Here is a 26,605-nt window from a genome sequence, read left to right as displayed (position 1 = left end):
CAATATGCAAAGTGTCCAAATAATGTGTCCAAACAAAGATCAATTTCTTGATAGGAAGACGCTTCCTACTCCACTGAAGAAGATGCAAATCAATCACAGGTGTTCTTCAAATATCTCAAAAAACAAAATCTCAACATAGTATATTACCTTTTAAATCCCAGAACTAAAGTGCCACACGTGTATCATGCAAAAAAACACTCCAATGTCACAGCACTTATGTGAAAAGAAAATTTATAAATATCACTGCAAACTATATATAAAGTGCATAATTACCCTAAAACAAACAGATTCCAGCTTGTAATCAACCACATATGTACAGAGTGTCCTTAGATTGGTATCCTCTTGTTCCTCAGGACCTCACAAACAGACCAGGAATCAGTATGTGAATTATAATCATATATAAAATTTATTGTCCATTGTACATTATATTGCCCCAAGTATTGGCCCCGCCCTCCAAATCATGTGATTCAGGTGTTCCAATCCCCTCCATGGACACAGGTGTATACAATCAAGCCTCTAGGCATGCAGACTGCTTCTACAAACATTGGTGAAAGAATGGGTCGCTCTCAGGAGCTCAGTGACTCCAAGCGTGGTCTTGTGATAGGTGGTCACCTGGGCAATAAGTCCATCCGTGACATTTCCCGGCTACTAAATATGCCACGCTCAACTGTTAGTGGGATTGTAACAAAGTGGAAGCAACTGGGAACAACAGCCACTCAGCCACCAAGTGGTAGGCCACGTCACATGACAGAGCGGGGTCAGTGCATGCTGAAGCGTACAGTGCGCAGAAGTCGCCAACTGTCTGCAGAGTCAATAGCTAAAGACCTCCAAACTTGGTGTGGCCTTCAGATGAGCCCAACAACAGGGCGTAGAGAGCTTCATGGAATGGGTTTCCATGGCCGAGCAGCTGCATCCAAGCCTTCCATCACCAAGTGCACTGCAAAACATCGGATACCATGGTGTAAAGCACGCCGCAAATGGATTCAACATGTTCCCTGGAGTGACCAATCACGCTTCTCTGTGTGGCAATCTGATGGACGTGTCTGGGTTTGTCGGTTGCCAGGAGACTGGCCAGTACCAGTATACCAGTAATACCAGTATTAGCAGAGGGCGGGATAGGCTTCCCTTAAGAGATAGGTTTTCAGTGATCGCCTAAAAGTAAGTAGAGTAGGCGATAGTCTGATAGATTGGGTTAGAGAGTTCCAGAGGATGGGGGAAGCTCTGGAGAAGTCCTGGAGATGAGCATGGGAGGAGGAGACAAGGGAGCTAGGGAGCAGGAGGTCTTGCGAGGAGAGAAGTGTACGGTTTGGGTGATATTTAGAGATAAGATCAGTTTTGTAATTTGGGGCAGTGTTGTGGATGGCTTTATATGTCATTGTTAGTGTTTTGAATTTTATCCGTTGGGCAACGGGAAGCCAGTGGAGGGATTGGCAGAGAGGGATGGAGGACACTGAATGGAGGCCAGTGGAGGGATTGGCAGAGAGGGGTGGAGGACACTGTATGGAGGCCAGTGGAGGGATTGGCAGAGAGAGGTGGAGGACACTGTATGGAGGCCAGTGGAGGGATTGGCAGAGAGAGGTGGAGGACACTGTATGGAGGCCAGTGGAGGGATTGGCAGAGAGGGGTGGAGGACACTGAGTGGAGGCCAGTGGAGGGATTGGCAGAGAGGGGTGGAGGACACTGAGTGGAGGCCAGTGGAGGGATTGGCAGAGAGGGGTGGAGGACACTGAGTGGAGGCCAGTGGAGGGATTGGCAGAGAGGGGTGGAGGACATTGAGTGGAGGCCAGTGGAGGGATTGGCAGAGAGGGGTGGAGGACACTGAGTGGAGCCAGTTGAGTGATTGGCAGAGAGCGGATATAGTGAATGCGGGGTCCGGGGAGCCCGGGTATAGTGAATGCGGGGTCCGGGGAGAGCTGATATAGTGAATGTGGGGTCCGGGGAGAGCGGATATAGTGAATGCGGGGTCCGGGGAGAGCAGATATAGTGAATGCGGGGTCCGAGGAGAGCGGATATAGTGAATGCAGGGTCCGGGGAGAGCGGATATAGTGAATGCAGTGTCCGGGGAGAGCGGATATAGTGAATGCAGTGTCCGGGGAGAGCGGATATAGTGAATGCGGGGTCCGGAGAAAGCGGATATAGTGAATGCGGGGTCCGGGGAGAACGGATATAGTGAATGCGGGGTCCGGGGAGAGTGGATATAGTGAATGCGGGGTACAGGGAGAGCGGATATAGTGAATGCGGGGTCCGGGGAGGGCGGATATAGTGAATGCAGGGTTCGGGGAGAGGGGATATAGTGAATGCGGGGTCCGGGGAGAGGGGATATAGTGAATGCGGGGTCCGGGGAGGGCGGATATAGTGAATGCAGTGTCCGGGGAGAGCGGATATAGTGAATGCGGGGTCCGGAGAGAGCGGATATAGTGAATGCGGGGTCCGGGGAGAGCGGATATAGTGAATGCGGGGTCCGGGGAGAGCGGATATAGTGAATGCGGGGTACAGGGAGAGCGGATATAGTGAATGCGGGGTCCGGGGAGGGCGGATATAGTGAATGCAGGGTCCGGGGAGAGCGGATATAATGAATGCGGGGTCTGGGGAGAGCGGATATAGTGAATGCGGGGTCCGAGGAGAGCAGATATAGTGAATGCGGGGTTCGGGGAGAGCGGATATAGTGAATGCGGGGTCCGGGGAGAGCGGATATAGTGAATGCGGGGTCCGGGGAGAGCGGATATAGTGAATGCGGGGTCCGGGGAGAGCGGATATAATGAATGCGGGGTCCGGGGAGAGCGGATATAGTGAATGCGGGGTCCGGGGAGAGAGGATATAGTGAATGCAGGGTCCGGAGAGAGCGGATATAGTGAATGCGGGGTCCGGGGAGAACGGATATAGTGAATGCGGGGTCCGGGGAGAGCGGATATAGTGAATGCGGGGTACAGGGAGAGCGGATATAGTGAATGCGGGGTCCGAGGAGGGCGGATATAGTGAATGCAGGGTCCGGGGAGAGGGGATATAGTGAATGCGGGGTCCGGGGAGAGGGGATATAGTGAATGCGGGGTCCGGGGAGGGCGGATATAGTGAATGCAGTGTCCGGGGAGAGCGGATATAGTGAATGCGGGGTCCGGAGAGAGCGGATATAGTGAATGCGGGGTCCGGGGAGAGCGGATATAGTGAATGCGGGGTCCGGGGAGGGCGGATATAGTGAATGCAGGGTCCGGGGAGAGCGGATATAATGAATGCGGGGTCTGGGGAGAGCGGATATAGTGAATGCGGGGTCCGAGGAGAGCAGATATAGTGAATGATGGGTCCGGGGAGAGCGGATATAGTGAATGCAGGGTCCGGGGAGAGCGGATATAGTGAATGCGGGGTTCGGGGAGAGCGGATATAGTGAATGCGGGGTCCGGGGAGAGCGGATATAGTGAATGCGGGGTCCAGGGAGAGCGGATATAGTGAATGCGGGGTCCGGGGAGAGCGGATATAGTGAATGCGGGGTCCGGGGAGAGCGGATATAATGAATGCGGGGTCCGGGGAGAGCGGATATAGTGAATGCGGGGTCCGGGGAGAGAGGATATAGTGAATGCAGGGTCCGGAGAGAGCGGATATAGTGAATGTGGGGTCCGGGGAGAGCGGATATAGTGAATGCAGGGTCCGGGGAGAGCGGATATAGTGAATGCGGGGTCCAGGGAGAGCGGATATAGTGAATGCAGGGTCCGGGGAGAGCGGATATAGTGAATGCGGGGTCCGGGGAGCCCGGGTATAGTGAATGCGGGGTCCGGGGAGAGCTGATATAGTGAATGTGGGGTCCGGGGAGAGCGGATATAGTGAATGCGGGGTCCGAGGAGAGCGGATATAGTGAATGCAGGGTCCGGGGAGAGCGGATATAGTAAATGCAGTGTCCGGGGAGACCGGATATAGTGAATGCAGGGTCCGGGGAGAGCGGATATAGTGAATGCAGTGTCTGGGGAGAGCGGATATAGTGAATGCGGGGTCCGGGGAGAGCGGATATAGTGAATGCGGGGTCCGGGGAGAGCGGATATAGTGAATGCGGGGTCCGGGGAGAGCGGATATAGTGAATGCGGGGTACAGGGAGAGCGGATATAGTGAATGCGAGGTACGGGGAGGGTGGATATAGTGAATGCAGGGTCTGGGGAGAGCGGATATAGTGAATGCGGGGTCCAGGGAGAGCGGATATAGTGAATGCGGGGTCCGGGGAGAGGGGATATAGTGAATGCGGGGTCCGGGGAGGGCGGATATAGTGAATGCAGTGTCCGGGGAGAGCGGATATAGTGAATGCGGGGTCCGGAGAGAGCGGATATAGTGAATGCGGGGTCCGGGAAGAGCGGATATAGTGAATGCGGGGTCCGGGGAGAGCGGATATAGTGAATGCGGGGTACAGGGAGGGCGGATATAGTGAATGCAGGGTCCGGGGAGAGCGGATATAATGAATGCGGGGTCTGGGGAGAGCGGATATAGTGAATGATGGGTCCGGGGAGAGCGGATATAGTGAATGCAGGGTCCGGGGAGAGCGGATATAGTGAATGCGGGGTCCGGGGAGAGCGGATATAGTGAATGCGGGGTTCGGGGAGAGCGGATATAGTGAATGCGGGGTCCGGGGAGAGCGGATATAGTGAATGCCGGGTCCGGGGAGAGCGGATATAGTGAATGCGGGGTCCGGGGAGAGCGGATATAGTGAATGCGGGGTCCGGGGAGAGCGGATATAATGAATGCGGGGTCTGGGGAGAGCGGATATAGTGAATGCAGGGTCCGGGGAGAGCGGATATAGTGAATGCAGGGTCCGGGGAGAGCGGATATAGTGAATGCGGAGTCCAGGGAGAGCAGATATAGTGAATGCAGGGTCCGGGGAGAGAGGATATAGTGAATGCGGGGTCCGGGGAGAGAGGATATGGTGAATGTGGGGTCCGGGGTTTAGTAACACAGATTGGGGTTTATTTACTAAAACTGCTTTACTCTGAATGTTGTGCACTTCTGCACAGAGACCAATCAGCTTCCAGGTATTATTGCTAAAGCTTAATTGAACAAGCTGAGGTTAGAAGCTGATTGGCTCCCATGCACACCTGCACCAGATTCTGAGTGAACCAGGTTCAGTAAATAGACCCCATTGTGTTTGAATAGCTGCATCATCATCTCCACCAGCCAAGGAATGATAGCTGTGACTCTGGAAGTGATGTACTACACGCCGCTTTCTGGGTCATTAGTCACAGGAGGATCGGGATGGATGTTCCCGAGTTCCTCTTGCTCTCACTGTACACGTAGTTTTCCGTTGGCTCAGGCTTTTCAGAGGATTGGGAGTGCATGGGTGCTGCCAGCAATGGGAGCCCCATAAAAATGAAAGATCTCCCCTAGCTGTAAAAACATGAATGCTCACTGATGTTCGGTGGTCTCCCTCCCTTCTACCCAGCAGCAGCCAACATGGGGGTTATTGAAGCCCATGTACCATGGCAGGGGGGAGGGTTCTTGCATGGAGAGGCACCATTCTGGGGATCAGAGAAAACATTTGGACAGCAATGCATCAGAAAGCCAACAGTTGACTACTGCAGACCCTCCACTGCCACCAACAACACAACAAAGGTTGTGGCATAGAAGGGTTAAACTGTATGAAAAAAACGCAGAACTCTGTAAGCACCCCGGCAGTGTTATATGATTTGCCCCAACCCATTTACCTATCACTTTTTCTGGACAGCTTGGCATGTTACAAGAAGTAGAACAATAATGGATCTACTGGTAGGATCAACAGGTAATAGTAACAGACTGGACATATTTTTTTCCGTAGTTCCACTTTAAATCTCAGCCATTCACCTGCAATAGGAGTTTCATTATTTATCTATTATTCTCTAAGACGTCACCTAAAGCAACACTGCAGCTATTATCAGTGCAGTCCGGACTTTGCACTGTTGCTGATAGTGAAGCTGAACCCTCCAATGAGAAATTAGCTTGATAAAGAGCAAGGTGCAACCAACCTTCATTCACAACAAGGCAAGTCATGGATTAGAATGGATTGTGTTTGTCAAAAACCTTGTACTGTATATAGTATTCTCCCCAACAAAACTGGAGTTACTCTTTAGAGGATTCTATACACCTTACATGTGATATGATGTGTGTTGATGCAACAGACAACAAGGTATATGTGTGTCACTGAGCGTTCCCATTCATGCATGGCCTATCAATATACATATGTACATTATATTAAAACATATATTCATTGACTTAAACCCAAAAACCCACAATTATAGTGAAAAAATCAAGACCCAAAGAGATTACCCAAAAATAAAAAATATTAAATATATATAAAAGAACAGAAATAAAATAAAGTCCCAATATGCAAAGTGTCCAAATAATGTGTCCAAACAAAGATCAAATTCTTGATAGGAAGACGCTTCCTACTCCACTGAAGAAGATGCAAATCAATCACAGGTGCTCTTCAAATACCTCAAAAAACAAAATCTCAACATAGTATATTACCTTTTAAATCCCAGAACTAAAGTGCCACACGTGTATCATGCAAAAAAAACACTCCAGTGTCACAGCACTCATGTGAAAAGAAAATTAATAAATATCACTGCAAACTATATATAAAGTGCATAATTACCCTAAAACAAACAAATTCCAGCTTGTAATCAACCACATATGTACAGAGTGTCCTTAGATTGGTATCCTCTTGTTCCTCAGGACCTCACAAACAGACCAGGAATCAGTATGTGAATTATAATCATATATAAAATTTATTGTCCATTGTACATTATATTGCCCCAAGTATTGGCCCCGCCCTCCAAATCATGTGATTCAGGTGTTCCAATCACCTCCATGGCCACAGGTGTATACAATCAAGCCCCTAGGCATGGAGACTGCTTCTACAAACATAGGTGAAAGAATGGGTCGCTCTCAGGAGCTCAGTGACTCCAAGCGTGGTCCCGTGATAGGTGGCCACCTGGGCAATAAGTCCATCCGTGACATTTCCTGGCTAATAAATATTCCACGCTCAACTGTTAGTGGGATTGTAACAAAGTGGAAGCAACTGGGAACAACAGCCACTCAGCCACCAAGTGGTAGGCCACGTCACATGACAGAGCGGGGTCAGCGCATGCTGAAGCGTACAGTGCGCAGAAGTCGCCAACTGTCTGCAGAGTCAATAGCTAAAGACCTCCAAACTTGGTGTGGCCTTCAGATGAGCCCAACAACAGGGCGTAGAGAGCTTCATGGAATGGATTTCCATGGCCGAGCAGCTGCATCCAAGCCTTCCATCACCAAGTGCACTGCAAAACATCGGATACCATGGTGTAAAGCACGCCGCAAATGGATTCAACATGTTCCCTGGAGTGACCAATCACGCTTCTCTGTGTGGCAATCTGATGGACGTGTCTGGGTTTGTCGGTTGCCAGGAGTATACCAGTAATACCAGTATTAGCAGAGGGCGGGATAGGCTTCCCTGAAGAGATAGGTTTTCAGTGATCGCCTAAAAGTAAGTAGAGTAGGCGATAGTCTGATAGATTGGGTTAGAGAGTTCCAGAGGATGGGGGAAGCTCTGGAGAAGTCCTGGAGATGAGCATGGGAGGAGGAGACAAGGGAGCTAGGGAGCAGGAGGTCTTGCGAGGAGAGAAGTGTACGGTTTGGGTGATATTTAGAGATAAGATCAGTTTTGTAATTTGGGGCAGTGTTGTGGATGGCTTTATATGTCATTGTTAGTGTTTTGAATTTTATCCGTTGGGCAACGGGAAGCCAGTGGAGGGATTGGCAGAGAGGGGTGGAGGACACTGAGTGGAGGTCAGTTGAGGGATTGGCAGAGAGGGGTGGAGGACACTGAGTGGAGGCCAGTGGAGGGATTGGCAGAGAGGGGTGGAGGACACTGAGTGGAGGCCAGTGAAGGGATTGGCAGAGAGGGGTGGAGGACACTGAGTGGAGGCCAGTGGAGGGATTGGCAGAGAGGGGTGTCGAATACGGAACGGTTAGTAAGGTGGATGATTCTGGCAGCAGCATTCATGATAGACTGAAGAGGGGATAGCCTGCGATTCGGTAGGCCAGTGAGGAGGGAGTTACAGCAGTCAAGGTGTGATATAATAAGGGAGTGAATGAGTTTCTTAGTAGTTTCCGAGGTTAGGAACGGGCGTATCTTGGAGATGTTGCGGAGGTGAAGTCTACACAAGTTTGTCAGTGATTGGATCAAGTGCTTACAAGCGTTCGACGTTTGAAACGCCGATAAAATCTACTCCTGAACACAATTTTGGTGCGTTCAAGAAAACGACTGTAAACTCAACTGCCTGTAAATGACTGTAAATGACTCTGTGTACACGGACACATAGGGAAACATAACAGAGAGTTCAAGGGCTGCTGAAAAAAATGCACAACAGCTCCTGAGCATCAGTTTATCAGCTGCAGTGTACATGAGCCCTAAGCCTGACTACTTAGACTCTCAATGGCCATTTGCTTCAGGAAACTCATCCACTCATGTTGCCGAGTCTGAAAGTCGATGCACTCCTGTAAGTGGAAATTGACACAAAGTTGGATGTCTCTGAGGAAGTTGAGAAGGACGAGGTGCTTCTCCCTCTCCGCAAAATGGTTGGAAATCGTGTAATTTTCTATACAATAGATGTTCTCCATCCCCATCCCGGCAAATGTATTGCTCAGCTCAGATTCGGCTCTGCACTTGGTGAGAATAATGAAGGGCAGAACTCCTGCAGAAAATAAGATCCAGAAACAAATACCACCTCAGTTATCAATGCCCTGAATGCAGGTATGAACATCACTAAACCTTTAAATGGGCCTTATCAATAGGGATGCATTGGTGTCGGTGCCGATACTCAGAATTTTCATGAGTACTCATAAAAATGCTCCCAATACCTAAAACTAGGCCGACTGGACATTGGCTGTTCCATCTAAAAAAACTAACCTGAATGGACATGTGGAATGGAAATTGGCTGATGTAAAGGGATGATCGTCCCATAAACATATATTGTAGTGCCGTCTGGATCAGCCTGAAAAACGGACGGATCTAGACTGACCATCCATGTGAAAAGGGCCTTAATGATAAATAACTGCTGCTACAAATGTACTTTTGTACTTACCAGTCAACTTTTGAGCTTGTTTCAAGAAATCATTGATGAGGGTGAAATCTTCCTTGCTGAGAATGTGTTCTGAGCTGTAAGAGGAAGGCAGAGCAGTCATAGACCATTACTAGAACCTTCTAATGTAGACACAAAATAACATCTGTGAGGCATGAGCAATGGGCAATGTAGCAACTAAAGCTCTCGGCACATCGGTGAATGGGTGAACCAAATGGCCTGTTTGCCTGCCCGGTGCAGTGAACCCCTAGCTGTGCAAGAAGTTTTTCTTTAGAGGCAGCATTACTACCACCACTAATGAGTGACACCCTCATGTTCAAGACTGCGGTTGCTAAGACAAAGGCATCCAAAATGTCCTCCAATTTTCAAAAATGAGGATTCACAATGTTCAAAAAAAATGGGTCCTACAAACTCAATGTCTCCCACTGATCCTCTCACCATGAATGACAGCATAACCTAATTTCTGTCACTCTCAGAGGAATAACAGCTGCTAAGATGTTGGTGGCCACTGGAATCCTAATAGCCAACCTCATAGACTCATTTTTTATGGTGCTGGGGTGTTTATTAATATTTAACTTTTTTGGGAACGAGTTATAAGGGGTACTATTCCCATTCTCCTGGGAGAAGGCAGATATCTGCAGGCCCCCTTATTCTAGGCTCCTTTAAGTTTCCACACAAACCCCCACAATGGGGGGAAGAAGTCCTTGTCCTTCAACTTTTAGACAAAGTGTCTTGCAATGGGTGAGGCGTTGTCAGTCTCTTAGCAAGAAACGCCCTCAATGTTGAAAGTCATGTGGCCTGGTATGGTACAGAAAGGGGGCCACACACTTGCTGCCCTCCTTTTCTTCGCCACCCAGGCTGCATAGCCTAGATAAGGGTGTGATTAGAATATTAGGGGAACCAAATGTCAAAGTTTTTCCCATGCAAAAAAACTTGAAGATACCTGCCGGAATTCTTGTCAGCTGATATATTTATGTGATCTCCCACTGATGTGCACTTTTATCAGTTACTTTGAGAGGGGAGGTGTCCTGTAGTCCTATCACACTAGGGTGTACTAGGGTAACAACTCTGCTCCTCTATACATACAGTGTAGTGAGTGAGCGTTGTCACCCTAGGACAAGTGAAATCAGGGGCAGACTGACAACTCATGGGGCCCCCGGGCAATAGGGGATCATGGGGCCCCTGTGTCCTTGCCTTAACTCAAAAAAAACTATGAAAAAGGTACCAGGGGCATCTCATGGGGCCCCCTACTGACCCCAGACCCGAGTTTCCAAATGGTCAGTCTGCCCCTGAGTGAAATAAAGGAAAAGAGGGCTGAGATTAGAAAACCAATGCAGTCACCACTAGTAAGCAGCAAAATACAACATTTCTGTCTTCGAGTTTAGATACAATTTAAGTTTACATCTGCGTTCATAGGTCTCAAGGGTTGAAAATTAACTTATCGCCTTAAAAATAAAATACATACCCAGAATATGTAACATACTTGTGCATAAAAAGTGTCAGTAACATAAAAAAAAAAACCACATGCAGATGTGTTAATAATTAAAAAAACACTGAAAACACTTTACACTTACAGTGGAGCTCCAACCAAAAGGGGAAGTTGCACCTTAAGCCATTAAGGATTGGCACCTTTGGGGAGCAGGGGGTACCCGGATTTGACAGGTACCCACTCCCACTTCCGCTGTGATCGTCTAGGCGATCGGAAGCCGACGTTGTCCTCCCCCCTCCCTCCCTGTAGTCTTCTAGGACAGGTGACAGGTCTCAGAAGACTATGGAGCCATTCACAAAGCACAGCGCTACTCAGGCATGCGCAGAGGGCACCCGGCTGTGAAGCCGCAAGATGTCAGAGCCGGGTGTCCACACTGAAGATGCCGGCGCCGGGGAGAGAAGATGACTGGTGAAGCCAGCCGTGGTGAGGACACCGCTGGACCAAAGGACAGGTAAGTGTCTGTATTTTAAAAGTCAGCAGCTACAGTATTTGTAGCTGCTGACTTTTTTTTTCCGGTGGAACTCCGCTTTAAAATAAGTCAAGAAAAATATCAACAAAAAACAATAAATGTAAAAAGAATCAATAAATTGTTAGTAGCAGGCCCAACAAAGTCACGCCAAATTCTGTATTAGTACAAAAATAAAGTTCACAGTAAATTATTATATTTTCTATTCGATTTCCCATGAACAGAAGCCTACCTGTACACAAGAACAGGAACAATGAGATCAGGAATTTTCTTTTCTTTCGATTTTTGTGTTAAAAGATCATTTCGCATCTTTATGCTTTTATCCCATTCCACCTTCTTATTTAAAGGTGCAAAATTACCTATCAGAAGAGACGCAGAAGGATTTATATATAATTAAGCATTACATCGTCTCAAGCATTTGCAGAGCCATTATGATTATTTCCCATAATTTGCCTAATATACTTATTTCTTATGATCATCAGCGCCATCTAGGGGCCATAATGTGGTATTTTCCTTATTGAGGTATTTCAGGAAGATATTGCCTTATGGCCACTAGATGGAGCTGATGTTCATTGGAAATAGGCATATTAGACACAATACAATGATTTATATCAAAGTAGTGCAGTGCAACCTACGCAAATTAAATCAACATTAAATAGCCCAATGTGTATCCACACCATGTGCAACCAAAGTGAAATCCATATAACATACAAATCCAGTACTCTTCGTGCTTCCACCACCAAATATCAGATGGCTGCTTACCTCAAATAAATGACCCCTGCATTACCAGTCAGATCATATGTTTGCTCCCCTCTTGGGAAAAGTGGCTCTAGACTTCGTCTACCACTGACAAAGTCCCCACCCTGGACGTAATGCGTATGAGGGGAGGAACCTGAGGCATGACGTCATCCCGCAGTCATCCTGTCTTCCCAGCACGTTGCCGGTGTTTGTCATGTGCGATCCCTACTAGCACTGGATTAAGCTCCCTGGCGGTATTACCGAGTGTAATTCGGGGTAAAGTTTCAGTTCCAGAAGCGGTAACCCCCCCCGAGCTACACTCGGGAATACACTGCAGCGTTCCCCCGGGATCCCTTCTGCACTTACCTTGTCCTGTGCTCCCGCGATGTCCCCCCTGCAGTGTCCCCGGCCATCTCCTCCAGCCGATGCCGACATCTGTCTTCTGGGTTCTGTCCCCTGTGATGTCGTAACCGGCAGGAAATTTGAAAGTTGTAAAAGTGACATTCACTAAATACACTAAAATCACATAGTATATCATTCCTGTATCAAACCATTTCACATACATTGTGTCCCGAGTGCTTTGTCCTGCGCCCTGCCTGCATTTTGACTGTTCTTTCTGCCTGGAAACTGAGAAACGTCCATGGCGTCCAAAAAGCGTCCCTTTAGGTCAAAAGCGGTTTTAGACCGGCTAGAGAACAGCGATAGTAAATCAGAACCACTTGCAGAATTGAGTGATAATGATTGGTGGGGGAAATTCCTCATCAGACACTGAAAACAATTTTGTGACTTTTGCGAACTTGGCGCTCTATTTCAAATTTCAGTGTTTTTGGTTTGATTATATTATTGAATTAAATGTATTATTATTATATTATTATTTTTTATGATTATTTATTATATTATAATTCATGATTTCGTGTTTCAAGTTTTATCCTCCCCGGGATATTTACTAGACTCTTTTTCGGACAGATTTCAGTGAGTTATTCCTGAAAATTACAGGCCTACAATAAAAAAAATACATATTTCCATGCAAAAAAAGGTACCGCTTTGAGCACAGAAATATGGACATAATCAGACCGCTAAGGGGGTTAAGTGTCAACTGTTGTAAGTGTGTTTTTAGCTTTTTAATAAATAGTGGTTTAAATGGAGAACACAAGATTGTGCTTTCTGCTTTTACATATGAACTTCAGCCCTGCTGAGCGATCCATGCGATGAGGGAAGAAGGATTTGCTATTCACATCTAGAGCCACTTTTCCCAAGAGGGGAGCAGACATTATATGACCTAACTGGTAATTCAGGGGTCATTCATTTGAGGTGAGCGGCCATCTGATATTTGGTGGTGGAAGCACGAAGAGCACTGGATTTATGTCATATGGACTGGACTTCAGTTGCACATGGTGCGGATACACATTGGACTGTCGAATGCTGATTTCATTGGTTTAGGTTGCGCTGCATGATTTTGATACAGATTTTTGGAAAGTGCTGCAAATTCACATTGGAATGTATAGCTTGCAGCCTGTAGAGTTTTGTAGTCTTTGGTCATTTTTCTTCTTTATTTATTTGGTTTGGTTGTGCTAATTGATGTTACTGTATTACAATACAATGAATATTTGCGATGACTGTGTGGCTGTGCTTGCGGCATTCACACAGCAATTTTGTTTCTCCATAAATAAATCCCTTAATACTGTATATTCATAGATTGATGTCATGTTAAAAAAAAATTGCTACGGCCTGTGATCAAACAATACAAGAAATACCAAAACAAATAAAAAGGGACCTAAATGGGGGAAACTGCGCCCAATAAAACCCCAAGAACTAGTCACCAGTAATACCAGTATTTTTTTTTGCAGCTTACCTTTTCTCTATTAGGCCTCATTCACATAGAGCATGTGAACCTGTGCCTCCTGTGATGGCCATATCTACCCACACAGGGACACACAGTATCATGCATCACCGTGAGGTCAGCCCCATTGCTATCATTTGGGACGCATGGAAATAGCCGCTGCTTCCAATGTGACGTGTGTATTTGCAGATGCAGGGCCCTGAATGAGGCTTTAATTACTATACCTTGTTCTGCATTGTGTCCCTGTGTGGAGGTGGCCATCTTGATAGAGCAAGGCTTTTTTTCCTCATGTCACTGCCACCATGATGACTGGTAATCTGATGACTGGTAGAGGAATGATGGGGGTGGAGAAAGCACAGATCCACAGAATGGATGAAGCAGAAACAGAGAGATACTGTCACTGCAAGTCATCAGGAACAGCTTTCTCTCCAGCAAGGAGAATAGTGAACAGCATACTAGTAACATCTCACTTCAAATCTGGTGAGATTAGCAGTCAGAGGCAGCAGTGCTTATGATGATCTTCCACTGCAGATTTAGAGCTACGAGACTGTAGGTACCGGAGTGCCTAGGCACACTGTCATACCATGTTCACTGCTATTTTTCAAAAGGAACTCATGACAAAAGGTACATTTTCTGGGTCCTTCTTAGGCACAATGAATACTTCTAGATGTTGCATATAACAGAAAAATCATTTTGAGTCTAATGTTATTTTAAGTGATTTTTACTAGACAGAACAAGGTACACCCCAGCTAGAGACACATAGTTATTTTTGTATAGCAGTCTGACACATTAGGATAGCAGGTTGTACAAATAGAGTGATTGTGTCAACATTCTGTTCCAGCAGAAAACACAGAATGGTAGCCAATTTCCTCTTACAAAGTTGGAGCCTATGAAAGGTATAAGGACACATAACAAGGAAATGAACTCTCAGTCTTCAGTGTGTTGCTGCTGTCCTCCTTTACCCCTTGGATTCTGTCCAATATATTTTGTTTATGTGATCTGCCTAACCAAAGTCATTGTAATCTAAACTACGGACTTCACACTGCAAGATCAGACTGATTTTGGCTTCAGGCCGACTTCTTCTACCTTCTAAAAGTAATAAATACCTGCTGTGGATTCCAATCCCAGATTACAGTAACCAAAACTAAAACTAAGGTTTTGGCTACAGATACATTGAAGTTGAAGTTACAAAATTAAGGCTAAGCTGTACATAACTTTTAGTAGACAAACATAAGAGAATAATAAACAATGGTAGTATGATTAGTCAGATTCAACTGAACTTGTTCAGTGATGTTGCAGCCATCTCAGATCTTATCCAAGCCACTTCTTCAGTCCAGCTATGAAGTGAGGCAGCTAATTGGATAATGCCTCCAATATTACAGAACAAGTCCAGCTGAATGTTATCATGAGAACCTACTAGAATAGATAGACCATGACCTGGATACATGAGAACCTACTAAACTAGATAGACTATGACCTGGATACATGAGAACCTACTAGAATAGATAGACCATGACCTGGATACATGAGAACCTACTAGACTAGATAGACCATAACCTAGATACATGAGAACCTACTAGGACAGCTAGACCATGACTTGAATACATGAGAACCTACTAGACGAGACAGACCATGACTTGGATACATGAGAACCTACTAGACTAGATAGACCATAACCTAGATACATGAGAACCTACTAGGACAGCTAGACCATGACTTGAATACATGAGAACCTACTAGAATAGATAGACCATGACCTGGATACATGAGAACCTACTAGACTAGATAGACCATGACCTGGATACATGAGAACCTACTAGACTAGATAGACCATGACCTGGATACATGAGAACCTACTAGAATAGATAGACCATGACTTGAATACATGAGAACCTACTAGACGAGACAGACCATGACTTGGATACACGAGAACCTACTAGGATAGAGAGCTCATGACCTGGATACATGATAACCCATTAAAATAGGTAGACCATGACCTGGATACATGAAAATCTACTAGGATGGAGAGACCATAACCTGGATAAATGAGAACTTACTAGGATAGATAGACCATGAACTGGATACATGAGAACCTACTAGGATAGGTAGACCATGACCTGGATACATGAGAACCTACTAGGATGGATAGACTATGACCTGGATACAGGAGAACTTACTAGGGTAGATAGACCATGACCTGAATATATGAGAACCTACTAGAATAGATAGACCATGACCTGGATACACAAGAACCTACTAGACTAGATAGACCATAACCTGGATAAATGAGAACTTACTAGACCATGAACTGGATACATGAGAATCTACTAGGATAGATAGACCATGACCTTTATACATGAGAACCTACTAGGACAGATAGACCATGACCTACATACACGAGAACCTACTAGACTAGAGAAACCATGATTTGGATACACAAGAACCTACTAGAATAGATAGACCATGACCTGGATACATGAGAACCTACTAGACTAGATAGACCATGACCTGGATATATAAGAACATACTAGAGCAGATAGACCATGACCTGGATAAATGGGAACCTACTAGGGTAGATAGACCATGACTTGGATACAGGACAACCTACTAGAATAGACAGACGTTGACCTGTATACACGAGAACCTACTAGACTAGATAGACCATGACCTGGATACACAAGAACCTATTAAAATAGATAGACCTTGACCTGGATGCATGAGAACCTTCTAGGATAGATAGACCATAACCTGGATACACGAAAACCTTCTAGACTAGGTAGATTATGACCTGGATGTGTAAATGTATTATGACCATAAATTCACAGCAAGTCGTTCCTTGTTTCATCACCATTTGTAGAAATAAGTTAAAGACTTAAATTTGTTGACAAATCTTAGAAAAGACTTACATAATTGGGCATAGATTTCCCAAGCTTCAGGAGCATCAAGCTTTGCAAATCCTCGGTTGTCCACAATAGTGATTGCGTCAGAGAGCTCATACGCTCTCCTTTCCAGGGTCTTCCCACCGTGTAATACTCCTTCTCCTGCCTGGTCCTGGAAGCGTCCATTGCCACATACATAGAGACAGGAATTCACAAATGAGGACTTTCCATGGCCAGTGAAACCAAACAGCTGGATAAGAATACGGTCAAACCGGCCAGTAGGTAACTGGTAAGACTGAATGTACTTTTGTAGTTGACTGAAGTCTTTGGGATCTGCGTCCTCTGTCAGTTTGGGCTTGTTAGCTGAATACACAACATAATATTTAACAGCAGTCACTTCTGGGCCACTGAGATATCTCTGATTTTAAAGATACATTGTCCTTATGTGTAAATACAATATACAAGTCCTCTTACCTGAGAGAGCTTGGTCAGTCTTTAGGATTATATTCTCTATCTCCTTTAAGGAGTCCAAAAAGTCTTTGAGAAATTCCTGAGCCTGTAGAAGGAAAATATTATTTCTATAATTAATTAAATTTAACTGTTACTTTATATACTATTCCTTTATTTTTAACAACCTCATTACAAGCTCGGAATCAAAGGAACACCATTTACAGCTCCAAAATTTTGTTCATAACCAGTCCCGAAAATTGGCCCCCCTTCTACCATGACACAATTTAAGAAACTTTTCATTGAGAATGCCCCAGTCCTTCACTCCCTTTCGATATTGCGCAAACTGTTCCAGTCAGAGGATCCAGCTGGGAAACCTTTTTATATACTGGGAATGGGATAGAGACCTGCAGCATCACTTTTCAGGCACTCAGCTTGACCACCTACACCACCTAACCCATACCAGCTCGGTTGATACAAAAATGCAGGAAAAGAGCTTCAAACTAATCACTCGCTGGTATTGAGTCCTTTCTAAACTAGCTAACATTTACCCCTCTGTGTCCGGCCTATGTTGGAGAGATTGTAGCCATTGTGTTACCTTCCTCCACATTGGGTGGGAGGGCACCAAGCAATGTCCCTTTTGGCAAGATACTAGAGCTCAAATTACAAGGATCATTGATATTGATGTTCCTGATTCCCCTCTGTAGTTCTTGCTTCATGTGTCCTCCATTCCTCTCTGCCACTACAGAAAAAGAGTTCTCCCACATCTGTTGAATGCAGCATGCCACTTGATCCCAATGTATTGAAAAAAGAATCAGGTTCCTGTTCGAGCCGAGTGGATCAGGCTGGTGATTAATGTGATGAAGGCGGAAGAATGGATGGCCACATGCAAGGACCGATACAGCAAGCTTTATTCCATCTGAGCTACATGGATTCACTACACTTCAGGGCCATCAGGGACCTCACAACCAAGCCGCCGCCCCCCCCCCCTACCGCCCAGGGCCTTCCTGATGCTGAGGGGCAGGGGTGCTGTGACCTTACAAGACTACTCACTCCCAGAGTACTTCCTCATATGCTCCCATGTACTTGAATCCATATGATATCCAAACCTAGGTTTTTGTATGTTTATGCTGGAGTCCAGGGGCGGGCTGACCATTTGGCCACTCGGGCACTGCCCAAGGGCCCAGGGTCAGCAGGGGGCCCCATGAGATGCCCCTGGTACCTTTCATGGGCTTTTTTGGGAGTGGTTTGAGTGTGGGCAAGGACACATAGGCCCCATGATTCCCTATTGTCAGGGGGTCCCTTGAGTTGTCAGTCCGCCCCTGCTAGAGTCAGACCTAAGAGCCAGCCATTATTGTAGATCTTCCTACATAACAGAGTGGCTGAGAGTGTTTTGTGTTTTTTCCCCCACCTTTTTTTTATCATTGTTGTTGCTCTCCTTTTTTGTTCCATTCCTACTTTATTGCTCATGGCTCTTCATAACTCATTACAGCAGAGACCAAATGATGGCTGCTTGACCTCTGCTGTGTATTTACTTTTGCTGAGAATTTCACCCTGATGCCTATGTTAAACTCAACGTTAGCCATGACACATGCTACACTGTTACCCGAACTTCTATGTATGTTACTGTTCTTTTTTCTGTTTCTGTATATGAAAACCTTTGCTTGAAAAGAAAGATTATTACAAAAAAAGTAACACCATTTGTCACTACAATGGTAACATTGTTTTACTTAAGGTCAATAAAAACGTGGACCTTTCAGTAGTTTTACAGCAAAAGCAAAACTTTTCATAAAAGCTCCAACATTTAAAGCCTTTTTTGTGTTTCAGTCCAGTGACTTTTCCTAGGCTGAAATGATGTCATGAGTCTACTGCAGGAAGGAAGAGGCATTTCCTCAGTCTCCTCTCCTTCAGTGATAAGACTGCTTCAAGTCACAAGGGGAGGGGCTGAGGCAGGGGCTGATGTGTGTCCTATATTTGTCAACATAGCCAAGAACTGCACATTCACCAAGATCTGCATAACTGAGCCAGCATATAGGCAGGTGCAGTCTACAGTCTCCATTTCAGGTGGCGGCAATGCAGCTGGAGGAGAAAGTCAAAATTGGGTTTCTCTATGGTTTTCTCTGTCCCCTGGAGCAGAGATCTGGTTGGTTACGCTGGATCCAGGTGACCCTGGTGGCCATCTTGGGTCAAGCAGAGTCTTTTTAAGTCCCTGCCCCAAGTTTCAGCACATACTTTTGCAAGTGACTAGTAGAGGGACAGCACACCCATCTGTCAGGGACAGCACTAGTGGTAGGGAGATTTTCCAGAGGAGTAGGGAAAGCACAGGGCCTAAGTTTTTATCTTCAGGCTGCATTCCACTCTCCTTGACAGATACTGTCTTCCACTTGGGCCTACAGACTTCTAATTCTCTCTAAGTGCCCCATTAGGTCTGTTGTTCTGCAATACATCACTTTCTCCAATCTGGGACTCTACGTTCTTTCTGCTGCCACACTACGCTGCACCTAGCCAACAAGCATCTCATTCCAGGAAAAAGTTGATGACCCTGTATGATGCCAGAATAAAGATGGCGCTGTTTGTAGAGGAAAAAAAACAGATGAAGACATAGCTAGGGGGTAGTACTGTGATCTCTGTGAGAGGTAAAAAGAAAATCAAACATAAAAGACATGGTAATATTTCATATTGGACAGACAATCCAGCAATCTATGACAAGTGCTACCAAACTGAGCAGGACTTAACAGCACAGAAGAAAAGAAATAAAGTCATTCTACCTTAACACCTTTGTTGACCTCTTGGTTATATCTCTTCATGACATTGTTCTTGTCTTTTACAAATCTCTCATATCCTCCAGGGATGTGGTATTTGTTTTCTCTTAGGGCCTGGTCTACACCATACATGAGCCTTTGAATTAGATCCTCACATTTCTTCCAAGATGAATTTTCATGGATCTTCCAGAACTCTTCTTTCTTCTTCAGTAAGTCTTCCTGCCAACACAAAATCCAAAACTGAATAAAAGAATAATGGGGTTCATGGAAAGGCAATCCTTTTTATTTATTTTTTTGCTAGAGTAAGACCTCAGGCTTTCAAGCACACGTCTGTTCTTCTGACATAGCATGGTGGTTATGGACCACCCAAAGAAAATTCTGGAGCTGTTTTGTGCTCCTCCAATCTGCTTCTATTGATAGCTAACATGCTAAATTACCCATATAACTGTTTAAATAGAACTCTGGGTATTTTGGACCCCTCTGTCTCCACACAGATATTGTCTCGATCCCAGTACCTTTAGTTGATTGAGATATTCAGCTTGACTCATGTCATGTTCAACATATTTCTTTTCAAATTCATGGACAGCTTCTTCCAGGGAACTCTCATTTAATCGTTGGAATTCTTCTTCTGTGTTGACTTGCCGAACTTTCATCTTGGTGTCATACAATGCAACTGATTTACTTATTGCCCTTCGATTCTCCTCCATAGACACGTCTGATATTAAACGCTCCAGGTGGGTAATATCTTCTTTGGTGACCACATCAATGTAGGACTTAAGTAACTGTGCAAAAGCTGTTACAAATGGCACAAAATGTTTACATTTGTTAATTTGCTTCCAAAAATGTTCAAGATTTGAATGTTAAAGTTTAAGATTGTACAGATTAGTTGAACATATTGTCATTTTTAACTAACGTCTTACATTGAATAACATTTTATACAGGAGAAAAATATTTTCTATATTGTTTGTTCTTAAAGAATTAAGATGTGTACATGCCACTGTTTAATTTTTTTTTAGTATATCTTTATTGCCATCTGAATATTTTATTGAAAGTAGTAACAGTGAAGTGGCGAGCGAGCGACCAGATATGATTATTGCACCACATCCCTTAAAATTGGGACTTTCAGGGTGCATAAACATGAATACCAAACATATTAAAAAGGTATATAATTTTTATTTTGTATTTTTGTAAAAAACACAAAATGAAAAAATACAGAAACATAAAAACAATTTCAGTACTAAGAGTAAAACTGAGATTCAAACTTGGTTATGTAATTGTAGTTACTCCCTACATGTTTCGCTCTCACGGGCTTCTTCAGAGGAGATTTTTTTGAAGAAATTTCTACCGCCAAGGCAGTCCTGGATGTGAAAGCTCACGGAACTAGAAGAAAATGACCTAACAAAGATCTTAATTGGCCTACACATCCAAAACAGTGGTAGAGGATATAATGGGCATCAAATATCATCTGTTAAATGCTTCAGAAGGATATATAGGTATAACCTAACAAAGATCTAATTGACCTATATGTCCACAACCATAGGAGAGCAAACACTGAAAAATCAAACATCGATGATCGTTCAGATCCAAAACAGCCTCCAAAATAGTCAGTGTGCACTGGTATGTGAACGAAGATGGATGTTTGATGTTCAGTGTTTGCTCTCCTATGGATGTATAGGTCAATTAGATCTTTGTTAGGTTATACCTATATATCCTTCTAAAGCATTTAACAGATGATATTTGATGCCCATTATATCCTCTACAACTGTTTTGGATGTGTAGGCCAATTAAGATCTTTGTTAGGTCAATTTCTCCTAGTTACATGAGCTTTCACATCCAGGACTGCCTTGGCGGTAGAAATTTCTTCAAAAAAATCTCCCCTGAAGAAGCTCGTGAGGGCGAAACACGTAGGGAGTAACTACAATTACATAACCAAGTTTGAATCTCAGTTTTACTCTTAGTACTGAAATTTTTTTTATGTTTCTGTATTTTTTCCTTTTGTGTTTTTTACAAAAATACAAAATAAAAATTATATAACTTTTTAATATGTTTGGTATTCATGTTCATGCACCCTGAAATTCCCATCTTCTCTATTGAATATTTTATTGAAAGTGCCAAATTGTGACCTCCCCACACATGATTTTTGTGTTGATTAGGGCAGCATAATAATACCTAAACCATTCTGATCATGTGACCACGGTGATTGGCAGTCACAGTGGTCACAAGATCAGAAGCTCCTGATCCCAAGTGTGCATCGAGAGCTTTCTGGCACCCACTGGTTCTCCCTGGACCCTGCATTCACTATATCTGGTCTCCCCGGACCCTGCACTCACCATATCTGCTCCTCCACAGTACACAGAACATGGAAATGCAATTATTTAAGTAAATATTAACTGGTAAATCCCTTTTCTCATTAGCAGTATATAGCAGTCTTGTGACTTCTATCAGTGTCCAGCAGAGCACTGGTTAAAGCTTGTAGGATGAGTTTTCATTTTGCTTTAAGAGGATGCGGGACCCCTGACCCTCTGTCTGGACAGTGCTGATTGGTCCTGTGCTGACCACATGCACTGTCCCAAGAAAAAGAAAAAAACTCTCTAGTAGTACACACCAAACTCAGCATGTGCAGAGTGACTCCACACAATATGTCTTATCAGGAGATAAAAGAGGGACACTGGAAGAAGGGGAGGATCAGAGAAGACAGGATCAAACAGCCTTTTTACACAAGGAAGAGGCATTCAGAGGCAATAACAAGTATGCTTTACTACATATACAGATTGACTACTATTGTGGGTTTAGTAACACTTTAATGCACACAGCACAGCCAAGAGCCCTTTAACACACACAGACTCGAGGTTCTTGGATGCACACAGCATCTATCTCACACAGAGACTCTCCCAATGGCAGCCACTGCTCCAACTGCCCTCCACTCCTCCTGCAACTCTCAGCAGACCAACATTAGAAGGGCTATGAGCACCTGGGTCCACCCCCTGCTGCTTGTCTACAAAACATTGACACTGGGTTGGAAATTTCTTCCCTCCAGGGGCGGACTGACCATTTGGAAACTGGGGCACTGCCCGAGGGCCCGGGGTCAGTAAGGGGCCCCATGAGATGCCCCTGGTACCTTTTTCATAGGTTTTTTTGAGTGTGGGCGAGGACACAGGGGCCCCATGATCCCCTATTGCCCGGGGGCCCCATGAGTTGTCAGTCCGCCCCTGCTTCCCTCCCAAGGCACTTTGAAATCTTCAAACTATGGAGCCCCATCCAGAAATACAACAATCCCGAAAAAAGCAAACGCAGTTTTCTCCACTCCATATCTAGGCTCCATAGTCTTGCACTCAGCAAAACTCTGAGTCCTTTTCCAAACCATTTCTGTCTATTTTCACCCAGTGACAGGCCCAGCATTGTTACAAAAGCTGGAGGGAATTAGCAAATCCATATAACCAATGATACATGCAAGGTACAGGCTCAGTCGCTACTTGAATGGCTATGAATTTTTTTTTATATCATTTTTTGTTTGGCATTGTAATGGTGGCAAACAGACTGTTTTATGTCTTCCAATCCTTCAAGACAAACTTTGGGCTGACATTCAAATCCTTTGAATAATCAATTGTCTTTTGAATCCTAGCACAAAAAAAGTCAATGTTTTAGACAAATTTATGGTCTCATGGACATATACACCGATGTTTGCCAGCAAAATCAGTCATTCCTAGGTGGTAACTAAACAAGAGGACCTCCATGTTGTTTGGAGAGCTGTACTCATACTTGTCCTGACCCTCTAGATCCCTGTTGAGGTCCCACCTTATATCAGGTTGGCTATAGACTCACCAGATCCAGTCATCATTTTTTCTTTTGTAAACCTTTTTACTGGAGCTTCCTCATAAATGAACTTGCAGAAATCTTGAGTTTCACTGACAAAATCGGTTTCCAGTTCTCTCTCGGGCACTTGGTCCAATGTGTTTAAAGCCTGCCTGTCTAAGGAAGGAAGGCCAAAGAAAAAACACTTCTGCCTTGGAAAATATCTTCTGATAATCCTGAAGATTTCATTTTGCCTTCGTGCTTTCTGGTATCTGGTAGCTGGAGTGGAAAATTAACCAAGTTGAAAAAAACCTATTCAAACACCTATTCAATCAATTATAATGGTTAAATTATAATGGTTTACTAAACCCAGGACCCTGCATTCACTATATCCAGGCTCCTCAGACCCTGCACTCACTATATCTGCTCTCTCCGGGACCCCGCATTCACTATATCCGCTCTCCCCGGACCCTGCACTCACTATATCCGCTCTCTCCGTATCCTGCATTCACTATATCCGCTCTCCCCAAACCCTACATTCACTATATCTGCTCTCCTCAGACCCTGCACTCACTATATCCGCTCTCCCCGGACCCTGCATTCACTATATCCGCTCTTCCCGGACCCTGCATTCACTATATCCGCTCTCCCCGGACCCTGCATTCACTATATCCGCTCTCCCCGGACCCTGCATTCACTATATCCGCTCTCCTCGGACCCTGCATTCACTATATCCACTCTTCCCAGACCCTTCATTCACTATATCCAGGCTTCTCAGACCCTGCATTCACTATATCCGCTCTCCTCAGATCAAGCATTCACTATATCATCTCTCTTCCGGACCCTGCATTCACTATATCTGCTCTCTCCGGGACCCCGCATTCACTATATCCGCTCTCCTCAGACCCTGCATTCACTATATCCGCTCTCCCCAAACCCTACATTCACTATATCTGCTCTCCTCAGACCCTGCACTCACTATATCCGCTCTCCCCGGACCCAGCATTCACTATATCCGCTCTCCCCGGACCCAGCATTCACTATATCCGCTCTCCCCGGACCCTGCATTCACTATATCCGCTATCCCCGGACCCCGCATTCACTATATCTGCTCTCCCCGGACCCCGCATTCACTATATCCGCTCTCCCCGGACCCTGCATTCACTATATCCGCTCTCCCCGGACCCTGCATTCACTATATCCGCTCTCCCCGGACCCTGCATTCACTATATCTGCTCTCCCCGGACCCCGCATTCACTATATCCGCTCTCCCTGGACCCTGCATTCACTATATCCGCTCTCCTCAGACCCTGCACTCACTATATCCGCTCTCCCCGGACCCCGCATTCACTATATCCGCTCTCCCCGGACCCTGCATTCACTATATCCGCTCTCCCCGGACCCCGCATTCACTATATCCGCTCTCCCCGGACCCTGCATTCACTATATCCGCTCTCCCCGGACCCCGCATTCACTATATCCGCTCTCCCCGGACCCTGCATTCACTATATCCGCTCTCCCCGGACCCCGCATTCACTATATCCGCTCTCCCCGGACCCTGCATTCACTATATCCGCTCTCCCCGGACCCCGCATTCACTATATCCGCTCTCCCCGGACCCTGCATTCACTATATCCGCTCTCCCCGGACCCCGCATTCACTATATCCGCTCTCCCCGGACCCTGCATTCACTATATCCGCTCTCCCCGGACCCTGCATTCACTATATCCGCTCTCCTCGGATCCTGCATTCACTATATCATCTCTCTCCGGGACCCTGCATTCACTATATCCACTCTCCCCGGACCCTGCATTCACTATATCCGCTCTCCCCGGACCCCGCATTCACTATATCCGCTCTCCCCGGACCCTGCATTCACTATATCCGCTCTCCTCGGATCCTGCATTCACTATATCCGCTCTCCCCGGACCCTGCATTCACTATATCCGCTCTCCTCGGACCCTGCATTCACTATATCCGCTCTTCCCAGACCCTGCATTCACTATATCCGCTCTCCCCGGACCCTGCATTCACTATATCCTCTCTCCCCGGACCCCGCATTCACTATATCCGCTCTCCCCGGACCCCGAATTCACTATATCCTCTCTCCCCGGACCCCGCATTCACTATATCCGCTCTCCCTGGACCCTGCATTCACTATATCTGGTCTCCCCGGACCCCGCATTCACTATATCTGGTCTCCCCGGACCCCACATTCACTATATCCGCTCTCCCCGGACCCCACATTCACTATATCCGCTCTCCCCGGACCCTGCATTCACTATATCTGCTCTCCCCGGACCCCGCATTCACTATATCTGCTTTCCCCGGGCCCTGCATTCACTATATGTGCTCTCCCTGGACCCTGCATTCACTATATCCGCTCTCCCCGGACCCTGAATTCACTATATCCACTCTCCCTGGACCCTGCATTCACTACATCCGCTCTCCCCAGACTCCGCATTCACTATATCTGCTCTCCCTGGACCCTGAATTCACTATATCCAGTCTCCCCTGGCCCTGCATTCACTATATCCACTCTCCCTGAACCCTGAATTCACTATATGCACTCTCCCCGGACCCCGCATTCACTACATCCGCTCTCCCCAGACTCCGCATTCACTATATCCGCTCTCCCCGGACCCCGCATTGCCTATATCCGCTCTCCCCGGACCCTGCATTCACTATATCCACTCTCCCCGGACCCTGAATTCACTATATCCACTCTCCCTGGACCCTGCATTCACTACATCCGCTCTCCCCAGACTCCGCATTCACTATATACGCTCTCCCCGGACCCCGCATTCCCTATATCCGCTCTCCCCGGACCCTGCATTCACTATATCCACTCTCCCCGAACCCTGAATTCACTATATGCACTCTCCCGGACCCTGCATTCACTATATCCACTCTCCCGGACCCTGCATTCACTACATCCGCTCTCCCCAGACTCCGCATTCACTATATCTGCTCTCCCTGGACCCCGCATTCACTATATCCACTCTCCCGGACCCTGCATTCACTTTATCTGCTCTCCCCGGACCCTGCATTCACTATATCTGCTCTCCCCAGGCCCTGCATTCACTCTATCTGCTCTCCCCTGTTCACACTTGAGTATTCTATTACC

At 45.9% G+C, this 26,605-nt stretch overlaps 1 protein-coding gene across 1 annotated transcript in view; it reads right to left on the bottom strand.

Annotated features, from left to right (window-relative positions):
• Positions 1–6,708: 6,708 nt before the first annotated feature.
• LOC149451987 (guanylate-binding protein 3-like) overlaps positions 6,709–26,605 on the bottom strand; it is a 31,854-nt gene continuing 11,957 nt past the window's right edge. The window contains exons 6-13 of the mRNA XM_089689938.1: positions 23,509–23,757; positions 20,202–20,479; positions 19,693–19,905; positions 16,952–17,033; positions 16,505–16,840; positions 11,253–11,379; positions 9,069–9,142; positions 6,709–8,678 (exon numbers count right to left, since the gene is read on the bottom strand). Coding sequence (XP_089546064.1) covers positions 8,395–8,678; positions 9,069–9,142; positions 11,253–11,379; positions 16,505–16,840; positions 16,952–17,033; positions 19,693–19,905; positions 20,202–20,479; positions 23,509–23,757 — 1,643 coding nt within the window. The 3' untranslated portion in view covers positions 6,709–8,394. The remainder of the gene's footprint in view (positions 8,679–9,068; positions 9,143–11,252; positions 11,380–16,504; positions 16,841–16,951; positions 17,034–19,692; positions 19,906–20,201; positions 20,480–23,508; positions 23,758–26,605) is intronic.

The sequence above is a fragment of the Staurois parvus genome, unplaced genomic scaffold (assembly GCF_062004578.1).
Source record: "Staurois parvus isolate SC_StPar_1 unplaced genomic scaffold, SC_StPar_1.0 ptg000503l, whole genome shotgun sequence".
NCBI classification, from domain to species: domain Eukaryota; kingdom Metazoa; phylum Chordata; class Amphibia; order Anura; family Ranidae; genus Staurois; species Staurois parvus.
The sequence above is the reverse complement of the archived record's forward strand: the minus strand, read 5'-3'. Positions and strand labels throughout refer to the sequence as shown.